Below are 15,728 nucleotides of genomic sequence, written 5' to 3' on the forward strand. Positions count from 1 at the left end.
ATAAGGCTGAAGAAGCACAGTGCTTAGGACTTGGGGATCTGGGGTTGAAGGTGCTACTTTCCAGTAGCATACTCAAAGTCAAGAACACAAATTACCTCAGCAGCTGCCAGACTTCTGCTCACTTTTAAGCCTCCTGTACCTGAGCCTTCAGTCCCATTCAGTGTATTCAGTTCCTCTGGGTGTCAGTTAAATTATTATTAATAATTCTTCTTCTAAAAAACTTGCACATGGCAAAAACTGAAACAGAACTGAGGGCATTAAAAATATAAGTTATTGGCCGGGCTCGGTGGCTCAGCCTGTAATCCCGCGCCTTTGGGAGGCTGAGGTGAGTGGATTGCCAGAGCCCGCAGGTTCAAGACCCGCCTGGGCAGCGAGACCTCATCTCTACAATAAATCAAAAAATCAGCCGGGCGTGGTAGCGCGCGCCTGTAATTCTGGCTACTCGGAAGGCTGAGGCGGAAGGATCGCCGGAGCCCAGCAGGTCGAGGCCACTGCACTCCAGTCTGGGTGGCAGAGTGAGACTCCAACTAAAAAAAAACAAAAAAAAAAAAAAAAATATATATATATATATATATATATATGTTCTCTGTCCACATCCTTAGTCCCATTCTCTGCAGAGTCATACACTAACAGTTTCTTGTGTGACTTTCCAGAAAGAAAAAAAAAGAATAAAATAACATTTATTTATATGTCTATTTTACATACTAGTGGGACTACTAAATGTACTGTTTTTTCCTTCTTTTTCTATCTTAATAATATATCTTAGAGACTTTTCCAACTCAGCCCACACAAATCTTTTTAAGACTACAAAGTATTTCTCTCACTAATTTGTAACCAAATTCCCAAACCACCAATATTTTCTTGAAGATGCAATTTCTGTGAATGCATGAAAGTGATGGGATCTGAATTTCCCAGAGCTCAAGAGTCTTTGTTGTTCATCTTTGAAGGTTATTGGAATAATTATAGTTAGAAATTCAATGTCCCAACTTCTTAGTAAAGATAGTACTCATATATGTTTGGAATTGAGAAAACTGAAAACAAGAAATCCAGCTGGGTGCGGTGGCTCATGCCTATAATCTCAGTACTTTGGGAGGTCAAAGTGGGATGATTGCTTGAGCCCAGGAGTTTGCGACCAGCCTGGGCAACATAGTGAGATCATGTCTCTACAAAAAATAAAAAAAAATTGGCAAGCATGGTGGCACATACCTATAGTCCCAGCAAAGTTTTGACTGCTGCACACGGTGGCTTGCGTCATCTTGCCCAAGAGGTCAAGTTTGCAGTGAGCTGTGATTGTGTCAGTGCATTTTATCCTGGGCAACAGAGTGAGATGAGTAAGATCCTCAACTCAATAATAATAATAATAATAAAGTAAAATAAAAAGGAAAGAAAAAAAATAAAGAAAGATGTCTTTTACATACACAGACAAGGTGCATGCTCATACACTCACACCTTTACCTGTATTCTTTTATTTTCTCCAAACTTCCAAAATGTATAACATGTTATATTTAGCTTTGATAAAGTTGTTTTAGGAAGTTATTAGATGTTTAAACTGGAGGGAGGTGGCTGTTTGGCAAAACTAAGAAAGAAAAAAAGGCATTTCTGCATTCTAAATCCTGACCTATGCCTTTTTTTGGTTTTTTATTCTAAGATTAGTTTATAAAACCTAAGAGATTCACTGGATGTTCATTCCACCAGTACCACCTCTGTCACACAGTGACTGTGTATGTGTGAGACTGTTTCTCTTTCAATGTTCCATTTGTCTACACTGGTGCCAAATACTCCACTACCTTAGCTGCACCTTTATAATGAGTTTTGTTGTCTAACAGAACAAATCTCTCTGCATTGTTCTTCTTTACAACAAAAAGAAAAGAAAAGAAAAAGCCTTGATTGCTGCACACAGTGGCTTGCATCTACAATCCCAGCTACTTGGGAGGCTTGAAGCGGGAGGATCACATGAGGCCAGGACTTTGAGACCAGCCTCAGCAACAAAGAGAGAGCCTGTCTCTACAAAACAAAAAAGAAAAATTAGGTAGGCATGGAGGCACGTGCTTGTGATACCAGCTGTTCAGGAGATTGAGGTGGGAGGATCTCCTGGACTCAAATGGTCAGAGCCTCTGCCTCACCCTCCTGAGTAGCAGGGACTACTCGGAACCTAGGAGTTCAAGTCTATAGTGAACGATGACCAGTGCACTCCAGCCTGGGTGATAGAGCGAGACTCTGTCTCTTAAAAAAAAAAATGTCTTGGCTATTCTTGACACTTTGCATTTGTACAGAAACTGTAGAGTCAACTTTTCAATTTCTGTTAAAAAAAAAAACCTGCAAGGATTTTAATTAAAATTGCATCAAATATATAGATCAATTTCAGAAGAATCAACATATCTATATTTTAATTTTTTTTTTATAGAGAGGGTCTCACTATGTTGCCCAGGCTGTTCTTGAAACCCTGGGCTCAAGTGATCCTCCTGCCTTGGCCTCCCAAGGTGCTGGGATTACAGGCGTGAGCCACTGTGCCAGGCTAATATCTTTATAAAACTGAGTCATCTAATATATGAATGGGGTATATGTCATCATTTATTTAATTCTTCTTTAACTTCTCTCAATAATGACTTGTGGTTTTCCTTGTAGGAGTCAAGCCCATATTTTGTCAAATGATTCCTAGGAATTTGATATTTTCTGCTGCCATTAAAAATAGTGTTCTATTAAATAAATTCTATTTTCTGGCAGCCAGGTACAGTGGCTCATGCCTACAATCAGAGGCTGCAGCAGGAGGATCACTTGAGGCCAGGAGTTTGAGATCAGCCTGGGCAACAAAGCAAGATCCTGTCTCTACAAAAAAATAGAAAAATTAGCCAGGTACGGTGATGCATGCCTGTAGTCCCAGCTACTCAAGAGGCTGAGGCAGAAGGATCATTTGAGTCCAGGAGATAGAGGCTATGGTAAGCTGTGTTCATGCCAATGCACTCCAGCCTGGGCACAGAGTGAAACTGTCTCAATAAATAAACAAAAATAAATAATATTTTCTGTTTATGGCTGGTAAATAGAAATAGTTGATTTTTTGTATCCCCTGTGATTTTACTATAATCATTTATAACACTAGAATAAGCTCTTATTTTCTCACTGTTTTCTCCCACTCCATTTCCTCCCCTCCTCTCCTTTCTTCTTGATACAGAGTACCCTTCTGTTCCCCAAGCTGAAGTAGTGTGATCATGGCTCACAGCAGCCTTGAACTCCTGGGCTCAAGCAGTCACCCGCCTCGGCAGGAGATTACAGGCATGTGTCACACTATGCCCGGCTAATATTTTGATTTGTTATTTGTAGAAATGGGATCTCACTATGTTATGCAGTCTGTTCGTGAACTACTGGCCTCAAACAACCCTCCTGCCTCAGCCTTCGAAAGCACTGGGATTATAAGTAGAACAAGCTTTTGACTTCACTGATGTTCTCTATTGCTTTTTTTGTTTTTAACTTGACTGATTTCTGCTCTCATCTTTATTATTTTTCTTTCTATCTGCTATAAATTTAATTTGCTCTTTTTTTCATTTCTCAAGGTAGACGATCAGACAGATACTTGATTTGAGACCTCCCATCCAGTAAAGGATTTAATGATTTCAAGTTCCCTGAGTTAGCTGCATCTTATGAATACTGATATGTTATACTTTCAATTTTAATTAGTTCAAAATCGATTTTAAAAATTTCTCCTCTGATCCATGGTTTATTTAAACATTTACTTTAACCTTCAAATAGTTGAAGGATTTTCCACATATTTTTCAGTTATTTTGGGAGGTAGAGTCACAGACCTCTTTGAAATCTGTTAGAGTATTATCCCAGAAAAACTCACATATCATTTTCTAATTAAAATTTTTATAATATCCTTGGGTTCACAGATCCTCTATAGCCATTCACATTGATAGATGAACAATTCTTACCCAAGACACTGAATAACACCAAAAAGATTGTCCAGGAAAAGAAAAAGATTAAAAAAAAAAAATTCTCATTCACAGAATCTTTCCATATGTCACCATTTTTGTTTTTAGATGTCTCAGCAAATAAACAGGCACAACCTAATATGAGTGAGTTGAGTAAAAGTTAGCTGCCCAAATGTGTGCAATGTGCCTGACAGATTTAAAGATGATAAAAAACAATCAATAGTGTCTAAGATTCAAATGAACCCTTTTATATACTCAGCTGCACTAAATTTTAGTTTGGCTCCCAGATTTTTTGTTTGTTTGTTTGTTTTTTGTTTTTGAGTTGGAGTCTCACTCTGTCGCCCAGATTGGAGTGCAGTGGCTGCTCCTGGCCACCGCAGACTGGATCTCCTGGGCTCTGGTGATGCTTCCGCCTCAGCCTTCCAAGTAGCTGGAACTACAGGTGTGTGCCACCACACCTGGCTAATTTTTGATTTATTGTAGAGATGAGGTCTCACCAAGTTGCCCAGGTGGGTCTCAAATCTGCAGGCTCATGCAATTCACTTGCCTTGGCCTTCCAAAGTGCTGGGATTACAGGCTGAGCCACTGAGCCCCGCTGCCTCCCAGTTTTTAAAAGAAAGTGCCTCGTGTCTTCTTCCTCCCTGTTGGTATATCCCTGGTGTGTGTGGGGTTTATGCTGCTATTTAATCAAGTCTTTCTCTATCACCGCTACTATAGCTCTCCAGTTTGGAACCATATCTAATGCTGGTGGCTAATGTTACTATGGAATACTGCAAGTCAGTTCTGGAGTATGTTTAGGTCTTAGCTCCATTTGCAAGAAATCTTGCTTCAAGTCACACCATAACAGTCCTGGGTAGTAAACATAGTTTTTCTTTAGAACTTATTTCTGAGTATGGCTATATCTTTTCTGTTGGGTATATTTGTATGTCTGTATCAGCCTAACCTTGATAAAATTGTGACAACTTTCTCTTCCAGAAATATAATTTCAAAAAGCATAATTTTGAAGTATACATGAGGGAATTAAATTATATTTCATACCTTGAAACAGGGTAGGATTAAAAGCTCTACTTGATCACTAATATGCTTGAAAAGATATAAAAGCTTTATAGTGCTAATTCCAGTGTAAAAAGATTATGCAATTGACTAATACTCTCAATGAGAATACCTGGAAGAATTGAATAACATATTTTAAAAAATCTTCTTGAAGATATTGTGCTAACTCAGCAGTAAAAAATTATGAGACAAATCCAATTGCCCAATTTCTTTTCAACACTGTAAATAATATTCATATTTCCTGGGGTGGTTGTGGAGGATTCTATTTACTCAGAGACTGAAGAATCTCCACATTTTGGAATAAATGAAAACAACAGCAGCAAAAAACCCCATACCAGCAAATTTCTCTCTTCTTTAGCTATGAAGCTGCTAGTCAAATTGCATAAAACATTAACAAATACTCACTGTTAAGATTCAGGTAGAGAGATTATACGTTTGGGAATAAAAAGAAAAATTCAGCCAGGTGTGGTAGAGCACATCTATAGTCCCAGCTATTCGGGAGGCTGAGATGAGAGGAGCACTTGAGCTGAGGAGTTCAGGGTAATAGTGTGTTAAGAATGTGCCTATCAAAACACACTGCACTCCAGTCTGGGCAACACAGTGAGACCTCATCTCTAAAACTTGTTAAATATTTTAAAAAAGAAAAGTTCATGAGCTCTCTTTTTTGTTGTTGCAATGTTCCCAATTTGACTTTGTGATTGATGGCATAATTAGTCCCAATTCTTCACCCCTCTTTGCATCTACATTCTTTGATATTTAATTATGCACTATGGATGAGTTATTTTGGTGAGCCAGCTTTATTGGGATACCTTCTCTTTCTTGTGCCACTGCCTTCATTGTGAGATTAAGCCCAGGATAGAGGCTGCAGGGCTGGAGACATGCAGAGCAGAGCAGAATCTTAACTATGGTGAAGGCCAGCCTAGATAGGCAGCCAGTCAGTCTTGTAAGCAAACACATTCAAGTTCAGCAAAGCCAACTTGCTAGCACCTTAGGTGACCCAAGAAGCATGAACAATAAATTGCATGACACTCAGGGGTTGTAGTTGTCTGTTACACCAGGGGTCACCAACCCCCAGGGTCATGACATACTGGTCCCTGGTCTGTTAGTAACTGGGCTGCCCAGCAGGAGGTGAGTTGGTGGCAAGAGTGAAGCTTCATCTCTATCTACAGCCACTCCCCATCGCCCACATTACCACCTGAACTCCACGGTCTGTCAGGTCAGCACTGAAAAGCCTGCTTCCATTTCCAACATCCCAACTTTGTGAAGCAGGTATTTCTGTAGTGATAGCAATCAAAATGAGATCACAAAGTAGACTAGACATCAGCAACACACTTCAGGTGTCACTGTCTCCCATCATCGCCAGATGGGACCATCTATTTGCAGGAAAACAAGTTCAGGGCTCCCACTGATTCTGCATTATAGTGAGCTGTATAAGTATTTCATTATATATTACCATGTAATAATAATAAAGTGCACAATAAAAATAATGTGCTTGAATCATCCCCAAACCACTCCCACTCCTTTCCACTCCCCTCCCTGGTCTGTGGAAAAATTATCTTCCACAAAACCAGACCCTGATGCCAAAAAGTCTGGGGACTGGCTGTGTTACCCAGCATTCTTGTGGTCATAGATAACTGATATAGACTTCAACCTACTTTAACTGACAACTTTGAATTTTCTACTTTCTCCTGAAAAATCTTCTTAATGAGAATAACGGTTATTTGTCATGTTCTCCATCTTCAATATGGCTTATTGACTTAGACAACCCTGACAATCTATCTAGTACTGACCTACCATAGCCCCCAAGAAAATCAAACTCTTAAACAAATCTGAAAAGCAAGTTAGAAAGCTATCTTAAGAAAGGATGGAGTGACTTTAAAATAGTCCAGCATAAAAACTGAGTTAGGAAAGAGTGGAAGGCCATCTAAAGGATCAAGAGACAGGTAACCCAAAGGCAAAGCTGTATTACAGCTAAAATACATTTGGTCCAAAAGACCCTGCTAATATGATCTTGTATTTATTTGAATGTTAACCACGTAAGTATTACCCTGTAATACTATATGGAGTGGTATTCCATGTAGATGACATTAAAATCTCCATTTAAATAACACTTTTAAACCTAAAAAAAAATGAATTATATGTCTTTATATATCATCATTTTAAAAATCACACATGCAGATCTTTTTCCACTATAGGAATGTCAAGTCTCCAACTTACTTATGAAATTATACAAAGAAAAAGTGTATGTTTACAAAGTCTTAAAATAAAACCCTTGTGTCTAGAACTATTGATCTCATACACAGCTACTGATCTGCATTGAAGTTGAAACCTCCCCTTAAATGTTATTCCTATTATTGTTTTAAATGGTCTGCAACCTAATTAAATGCCAATCTACTTCCCCACAGTTCATAACATTTGACATTTACAGTAAGATTCTAGATGCCATTCCCTGAAACCATCAGGTAATAGTTATTGTTGGAAAATGCCCTTCACCTTTAAAAAAGAATACTTGTTAGTATACTTGCTTATAATTTTGATGTCACAGAAGTTTGCAAGCCTATAAATTATAATGGTGCCACAATAGTTCCCTTCTATACTGCTATTTTAATATCCTTTAACACATAGAAGAAAAACATTGATTTAAATTTCCATTGTAAGGTCTAGTGACATTTTCTTCTAAAGGTCACAATTCAGACTACATAAACAAATAGCCAATACATCATCATTAAATAATTTGTTCACTTCAGTCATAATATATTATAATATATACACCTATAGGGGTGAGTGAGTGAGAGAGAGTGATGTGTATTTGGAACACATATTCTACTTAATTATAACTTCACAACTGCTATCAAGACAAATAAGAAGTTTTAAATAAAAAAATCTAAAAAATACCGATCTTACTTTTATAAAAGAGCACCTAGGAAGCTGATATTCGCATGACACTAAGTTAAATAAATATTAGAGGAACTAAATTATACTGCTATTACGTGTGAGGCCTCAATGCTAAATTCTTGTTATTTCAAAATTAAACTATTAAATCATCCAACTATGCAGTAACAGCACAGACATTAAACAAACTATGACACACACAAAAAATACATTATACATGTGTCAAAATAGTAAAGATAAATCTCTATGTCATATTACAATATGTATAGCAAAATCTCACTTTTCTTAAATTAAAAAAAGATGTTATATTTGTGTATAAAATACAGGTCAGAAGGTTGGTCTAGTCTGTTCTGTTTGAAAGCTAGTTTCAACACTTGCTCACTGGCATTCTACTTTGAGCAGTCTATATTGCTCATGTTATTAACCTTTCTCAGCCTCAATTCCCACATTTTGTAGTGGTAGAAAATAATACTTTCATTTCACAGGTTACTGTGAAATAAACGAGATAATATACATAAGTGGCTTGGCATAATCTCTGATTCACTATAAGTGCTTAATAATGGTAGTTAATTTTGTGGCCCTACCCTACTCTTAAAAAATGGATTCTCTGGTGCTAGTTCAGTTTCAGACAAGGATTTAAGGATTTCTCCTTATAGAGATTTAGGCTTATATGATATATATCTCTGGCGACTAAAAACAGAGAAAAGCCTTAGGGGGGGAAAGTATGTGTGTAATGATAAAAATAATTTCAGATGTATTATTATAAGCATATACAGAGGATGCCAAAAAGGATGCACATTTTAATAAAGGAAAAAACTGTATAAATTTGTAATACTCAATATGTACAGATAACAAAAGATAAATACAAGTCATATTTGACTTCTGCAATTAACAAGAGGTGCTTAAAGCAGTTACCATCAGCGTCCAGACACTTCTGTACACAGATGGCATCTCTTAAAATGAGTATACTTTATTTTTGCCACTCCCAGAATACGTAATCTCTATATAGTTTATATGTTCTACTCTACTATGCTCCAGAACCTTAAAATCACCTTGAAAAATCCTTTTATAAGCCTTTCTTCTTATAAGAATTAAGAATACAAAAATAAGAAATACTATATATACTAAAATGTTCTGGTAGCTGAGAAATTTCTCTTATTAACCTCTAGGAAAACACATTTTGGATTCTGAGAAGCTGTTCATTCTGCATTTCAGGTTGTATTTTCAAGTCATCCTTTCTAAGAGCATACTTATCTCTAAAATTCGACCTTTCCTTTATCTCACTGTTTGAAAATTCTATTAATGATCTAATTTCTGTCACTTCTCAACTATGTGGACTTGAGGCTTAAATTTTTTATCTCTAAAAGAAATCTCCCACTTATTGATTTAGTTTTCATGCCATATCTCAAGTTCATTTATAACAGAGTAGTTATTCCATTTTAAAAACGTGTTTCCAGTCTTTCTTCTACTAAGACTTAATATTTGGCTATTTTTCTCTAAATGTTTTTAGTGTAACTATTCTAAAACAATAAGAATATGTAAAGATCAAAGAACAAAACAGGTCAAATAAAAATACACAGAGTAGCAGAAACAATGTTATTAATAGCCAATAAATGAACATTAATACTAAAAATCTTACTTAAATCATTAGCCAATAATATAACTTAAAAATAAAGCATTTAATTACTTTTGTTCAAGTTATTTAATGTTTAGAATTATTTCCTTATACACTAAAAGGAAAGTTGAAAAGTAGTATTTTTGAGGAAAAACAGAAAAATTCATTTAAAAAATTTAAATAGTCGATGCCTTTCTGTTAACCTTCGCTACTATGGTTTAGGTAGGCCTAAGTAAGTAATTTAGGGTCACAGACTTTTCAACAGTATAAACTCGGTCAAATGTTTGTTGATATATTTTGATTCTGTCAAAGCCTTTTGTCATTATTATATTAACCGAAGTCATATTGCATTCCCACTGCCCCTTCTCACCCTCAAAGCAAAGTACTTTTAATACATATGCTGGCTCTTTCTTATAATGTCGTCTTTAGGTAGGATTGGCTCATAAAAATGTTTGTCTTTACATTTTCAGTATCTCATAAGGATTTCTATCCTCACATATAATCAGTAGTTACATTAACTCTACTAGATATGTTGAATTGTGTGTATAGCAATCAACTATGTTTTTTAAAGCAATGAACATTGTAATAAAGCATCTATAAAAAAAGTTTTAGAGAAAAGTTAGTCATCTAATTACCTACAAAGAGCTTCCAGGTCACTGTATGGCTAGTTTCAATAAACAAAGGCTTTAAAAAAATGCTTTTAAATTATTTGTCAAGACCACAAGAACTGAATGAAAAATAGTAGCATATTAACAAACAAAATCTGGCCATCGATTGGAAATGAAAGTAGCAAGCCTCATAATATAACTGTGTTACTTCCATGGAGTATTTTATGTAAATTCCTTCAGTCCCATCTGTCACCAATCTACCCTAAAAATTATTCCAGAACCAACTGAAACAACTTGGATATACGTAAAAACAGATTATTTCATTTATCATGATGTTTCATTGACAGCAGTCAGACGTTAAACTGACCGCTAGCCTTCTAAAGATAGTAGAGATACCAGATTTTGACATGTTCTCTAAAATTAGTATATCAGAGACAGTTGAACTTTGCAGCAACTTGGATGGACTTAGAGTCTATAATACTGAGTGATCCATCACAGAAACAAAGAACTGAGTACCACATGCTCTCACTCGTAAGTGGATCTTGAACGATTATCATAATACTACAAGAAAGAGATTGGCATTAGAGGGTAACTGCCGGGGAGGAAGGTATACCTCATCAACAAGGGTACCTGCCTAATGACTATTTGTATACCTGACCCTGAATTGTGCCCCATATTTTTAAAAACAAAAACAAAGTACAGAGGGTGCCAAAAATGTATATACATTTTAAGAAAGGAAAAAGCTATATTAAAATTATAATACTCAATATGTATATACTGATAACAAAAGATAAATACAAGTCATGTTTGACTTCTATAATTACAAGAGGTGCACATTATTTGGTAAACTTCTGTGCCAAGTGTGTAAACTGTTCTAAAACCATAGCAGAGGAAGCAGAACTTATTGCTGTGCAAGGTCTCCCGGGTCTTCTCTTGTGCATATCACACATAGTACCAAATGCCTCAAACTTGTCATGTTTGTTAGGTGTGTTAGAGGTTCTACTGCATACTCACATCTCCACTGTCATTGTATTTCCACAACATTCTCGAATTTCAAATACCACTTCAAAATGGTCTCGTGCTCCTCAAACAACCATGCTTTTGCCATTTTCTTTGTCTGTCCTGCCTGTAGCATGGTGACACTAGCATTCACTTGATTAACGCCATCTTTTGAGTGAATGTCAGCCTCCACATGCTATTGTAATTCAGTTAGAAAAGTAATACATAGTTAACATCTCTTAAAATGTGTATACTTTTTTGGCACCCCCAGTATATCGAAATCTCGTTTTCTTTGGATTTCAGTTATATACTAGCTAAATATGTGTGCTTAATTTTAAAATATTAATGTATACAATTAAGGTTATGATTAGTTATATTGCTATTATTTTAAATGCATGCAAACAGCTATTTCAAATAGAATATTTTTAGGGATAAACTTCCATGCTCCAGGATTGGAATCTATAGAAAGTGAATGAACATTTTTCTACCACAATTTTAAGAACTTTACATCTTCCAATAATTTCCTAACAGTTCAAGTCAATTTCACACTAGGTAATAGTACATAAATGATATTTGGAATGAATGGGCACACAAGAGAAGAAATTTAATTGAACACACACAATTTTAAAAAATAATTTATTTAAAATATTTATATACTTTAAAATATATAAATAGCTCATAAATTGGCATACGCATTAAAAACTTTATAAGATTTGCCTGCCTTCTGAAAAGTTAACAATGGGTAGGAGGGCCATTTTTTATTTAACAGAAAATGTTTCTCCTGGTTTAAATTCATCAAAAAGCTATAAACTTTCACTGTAGTACAAATGGAAGGAAATTAATATTTAGTTAACTCAATATTTATAGTTAGTCAAGTATTATATAATTAGTGATTTTAAACAAAATCATTAAAATTGATGGATAAGGCATATCACTTACAAGCTGCTCTGATTTTACACCATATAACTGGATGGTCCTTGCCACGTTTTTTGACACAGCTAACGTGAGGTTAGGATCAACAGCAGCCACATTTAGTTCACTGGAGGAAAAAAAATGGATTTTAATTATTAGCAACACTGTTTATCAACAAAGTAAAGAGTAACACATAAACCTAAACCCAGTAAACAATGTGATGATTCTTTTTATAGATTTCACTGACAGCCTCCAAAAACTGGTCACTTTGTTTCATTCCTTCTCAAAATTCAGCCCTAGGAAAAAGTGCTTTGAGATGGCTTTGTTAATGACCAGTTTATCATTAATAAAAGCATGTCATGTGTGGGTTCAGTCTGTGATTAAGGGAATAAATTATGTACAGATTTTTTAAAGTAGTACTCTTGCTAATACTGATAAAGTGCAATTAGAGGCATTGCATGTCACAGACATCTGCAAGGAAATGACAGCACTTGAATGGAAATGATGACCTTGTAGTGACACGGGCTAAAAATATAAATTACACATGACACATAAAGATACTCAGTTTCTGTAGAAATTATGCCAATTCATGCCATTTTGTATATAGTAGCTTTTTAAATATATCAAAAGCATAATAGCACTATAATTAGAAATTTTAAAAACTGATGTTCTAAAGTATTTCTTTATGATGCTTACTTTAAAGTTTAACATTTGATTAATCGGGGCATTTGATCTGACTGCCAAAAAAAGTATTTTACGAAGTCTACAGAAAGATTACTGGAAGTTCAAAATTATATGAAAACTTACATACAGGAGGAAAGCAAGAAAAGTAATTACTGTCTCTGAAGTAAGAGTAAATCTTGACACTTTCCAGATTCTCTTTTTAAAGAAACTGAAGGAGTCTGAAACAACACTAGTGTATACTATGTGTGACAGCAATGTTCTTTCATCGCGTATTGAGATATAATTTTATTAATGATCACTTTTAAATTCTATTGAACACGGGCATAAGTATGCTTCTTCCAGCTCCAGGTTACATCTGATGATGGCATTTCAAGTTGCATAAATTAATGGGAGAGATACCTCTTCAACACTCACATAAATAGGTCAAAGAGATCAAGTTGAATCCAGAACCGTTTTTATTGCTAACCACTAAACAGATAACAGAGGCATTAGGGTAAATAATCTAGAGTAAGAATTTTGGAAAGTCAAAGTTAATTGTGAGAAGATTTAGAATAACAATGCTGGGCAATCTAGACACTTCATAGGTATGTTTTCAGCTGAGGGTATGCCTATACATATTATACCTGTGGCTTACTTTCTTACTCTTCCAAGCTTCAGAATTACCATCTTCAAATCTGTAATCTAAAAGAATCTAGACTTTGGTCTTATATTGCACAACTATTATTTTTACTCCCTAAAATGTCCATCTCAAATGTACATACCTATTGTTATGACAGCTTGTTAACTATGACAGAAACTGAGATAGTTTCAACTGCAAATTAATCTGGATAACTTTTAAAGGTAAATGTCTAAAGGCAACAATGTAATTACATTGTCTGCAAGCATTCAGGTGGCACCTCTGCTAGGATAACTTCCTTTTTTAGTCTTAAAAGCTGTCACATTCACTCAGAAAGCTTTAAATAGCAAACATAAGCAGGCTAATCAAGATTATAATCCTGTTACTGCCATGAAGGGCTTTCTGATTTAAGATTAAAGCACATTAACCTCTATGTTTTAGTTTTTCAATTTATAAAACCCTTTTTGATTATTTAATTTCCTGCATAATGCTAAGAATTTATTATGGTATAAAGAACAAGGTTTACTTTGCATTCTTGACAAGATACAGAATAATAATAATAGACTATTTTCAGACTATATTTAAATGATTTTATTCATTGGAGTCTCAAGTACTTACTATGTGTACACTCATTAGCTGCAAAACTCTTAATTGTAGGCCTAGTTTCTGAAATAATTTGAAATAAATTAAAAATATATTGCTACCAAACATCATTAACAAATGTGACAGTCATCTTATGACATGCCATTATATAAAAAATGCATACCTTGCTATAGTTTTGATGATACCATCAAGTTCATCAGAGGAAGGAGGATTACGACCACCAGGTGGAAAAACCAAGTTGATAGGATCAAAGAGCCGAGATAAGGATTTTGATAGATAAGCAGCCTCATAAGGTTGCAGGGAATCTTTCAAAGCCTTTTCCGGACTGTGGAAACAAAATTTTCAAAAAACAAACTTAAATTATACAAAATTAAATGCTATTGTATAGGCCATAAATATCCTTAACAAATGTAGCTCCCATTTTTAAAAAATGCAATTCTATATTAACAAAAAAAGAATTTGTTTTAAAATGTATAAATATATTTACAAATATGCTTCATAATTAAACATTAAAGACTATATAAACATTTTAATTTAAAGTAAGTCTTAGTTGTAAATGCCATACATGCACGAATACTGACTGTATCTGTCTCCTAAAACTAAAAGAAGAACACAGTAAAATCCTATTAATGCTAATGAAGACTATGGCTAATCCTATTTTTATACAGCATCAAAGCATACATAGAGACCAGCCTACAGAGTCCTGCTCCATTAGCTTGGTCCTTTCCTCCCACAGCTGCTGCCTCCCATAAAGCTTGCTGTCTGAGAATGAAGTTCACAAATCTGGGTTTTTATGTCTTCCCTGTTGTGTTACTAACAAGATCGAGAACTAAATAGAAGTATTTGTGAAAGTCCTACAATCACATAAATACTACTGATTGGAGATCAGCTAATTGTTTTATAATATTCTTCAAAACATAAAATTTGAGAAATACTATCTTTCCTCCTTACTATTCCCATATCTTTGGCAACTTGTGTTGATTTTTATTTAGCAGTCTATTGGATCTGACATTTTTCCTTTGACAATTACTATGTCTATTATTTCTATTATTTCCTATAATTAATTCAATATCTTCTCACATCACCCTGTTTAACATCCTTCTACCAGCCCCACTGTCTTTTTTTTTTTTTTTAAGAATAAATTCCCCTTCATCTCAAAAGTTAACCTTGAAAACCATATGACCTGCTTTTTCATGTGTATGAAACCTGGCTTTCTCTTTTTCTCACCCTTCTGGTCAGCTGACAAGATCTAGAGGTCAGAATGATCTTGGCTCCTACATCACAATTCCATAGTTATCTCTTAATACTTTCTCATAAGTATTCCACTCAACACATATTTACTGAGAATACTATGCACCAGGCACTTTGCATACTTCTGGGAAGATACAGATTAAGAAGGCTTTACCCTCTAGAGAAGAAATAGGCAGGTAAAGTGCTAATTACAATAATTTCTATGATAGCTGAAGATAGAAAGACCACAGTGGGAGCATGGAAGAACTCAGTATGTAAATCTGTCTAAGGCAATCCTCTATTGAAGTCCATGTCACCTATTTAAATGTCTTCTCTATTTTTACTCATGGCAACCACTGACCTTAAGAAACTTCTTCCCTCTTCTGTAGTGCGAATTATAAGCACTAACGTTTTCTTGTTCTCCAAATCTGCTGTAAGAATTCTTGATGTTACAATGTCGAGACAGATAACTTTTCTAAAACCTGTCCTGTATTAGAAGTCTACATTTAAGCTGGGCTCGGTGGCTCAGCCTGTAATCCCATGCCTTTGGGAGGCTGAGGTGAGTGGATTGCCTGAGTCTGGGGGTTCGA

The 15,728-nt window shown here is 35.2% G+C and overlaps 1 protein-coding gene across 1 annotated transcript in view; it reads right to left on the minus strand.

Annotated features, from left to right (window-relative positions):
* LOC103255047 (conserved oligomeric Golgi complex subunit 5) overlaps positions 1–15,728 on the minus strand; it is a 116,023-nt gene that overhangs the window by 67,495 nt on the left and 32,800 nt on the right. The window contains exons 3-4 of the mRNA XM_008053018.2: positions 14,072–14,233; positions 12,033–12,132 (exon numbers count right to left, since the gene is read on the minus strand). Of these exons, the coding sequence (XP_008051209.1) occupies positions 12,033–12,132; positions 14,072–14,233 (262 nt within the window). The remainder of the gene's footprint in view (positions 1–12,032; positions 12,133–14,071; positions 14,234–15,728) is intronic.

Source organism: Carlito syrichta, unplaced genomic scaffold, assembly GCF_000164805.1.
Source record: "Carlito syrichta isolate Samal-C Ts95f unplaced genomic scaffold, Tarsius_syrichta-2.0.1 Scaffold287776, whole genome shotgun sequence".
In the NCBI taxonomy this organism is placed as follows: Eukaryota; Metazoa; Chordata; class Mammalia; order Primates; family Tarsiidae; genus Carlito; species Carlito syrichta.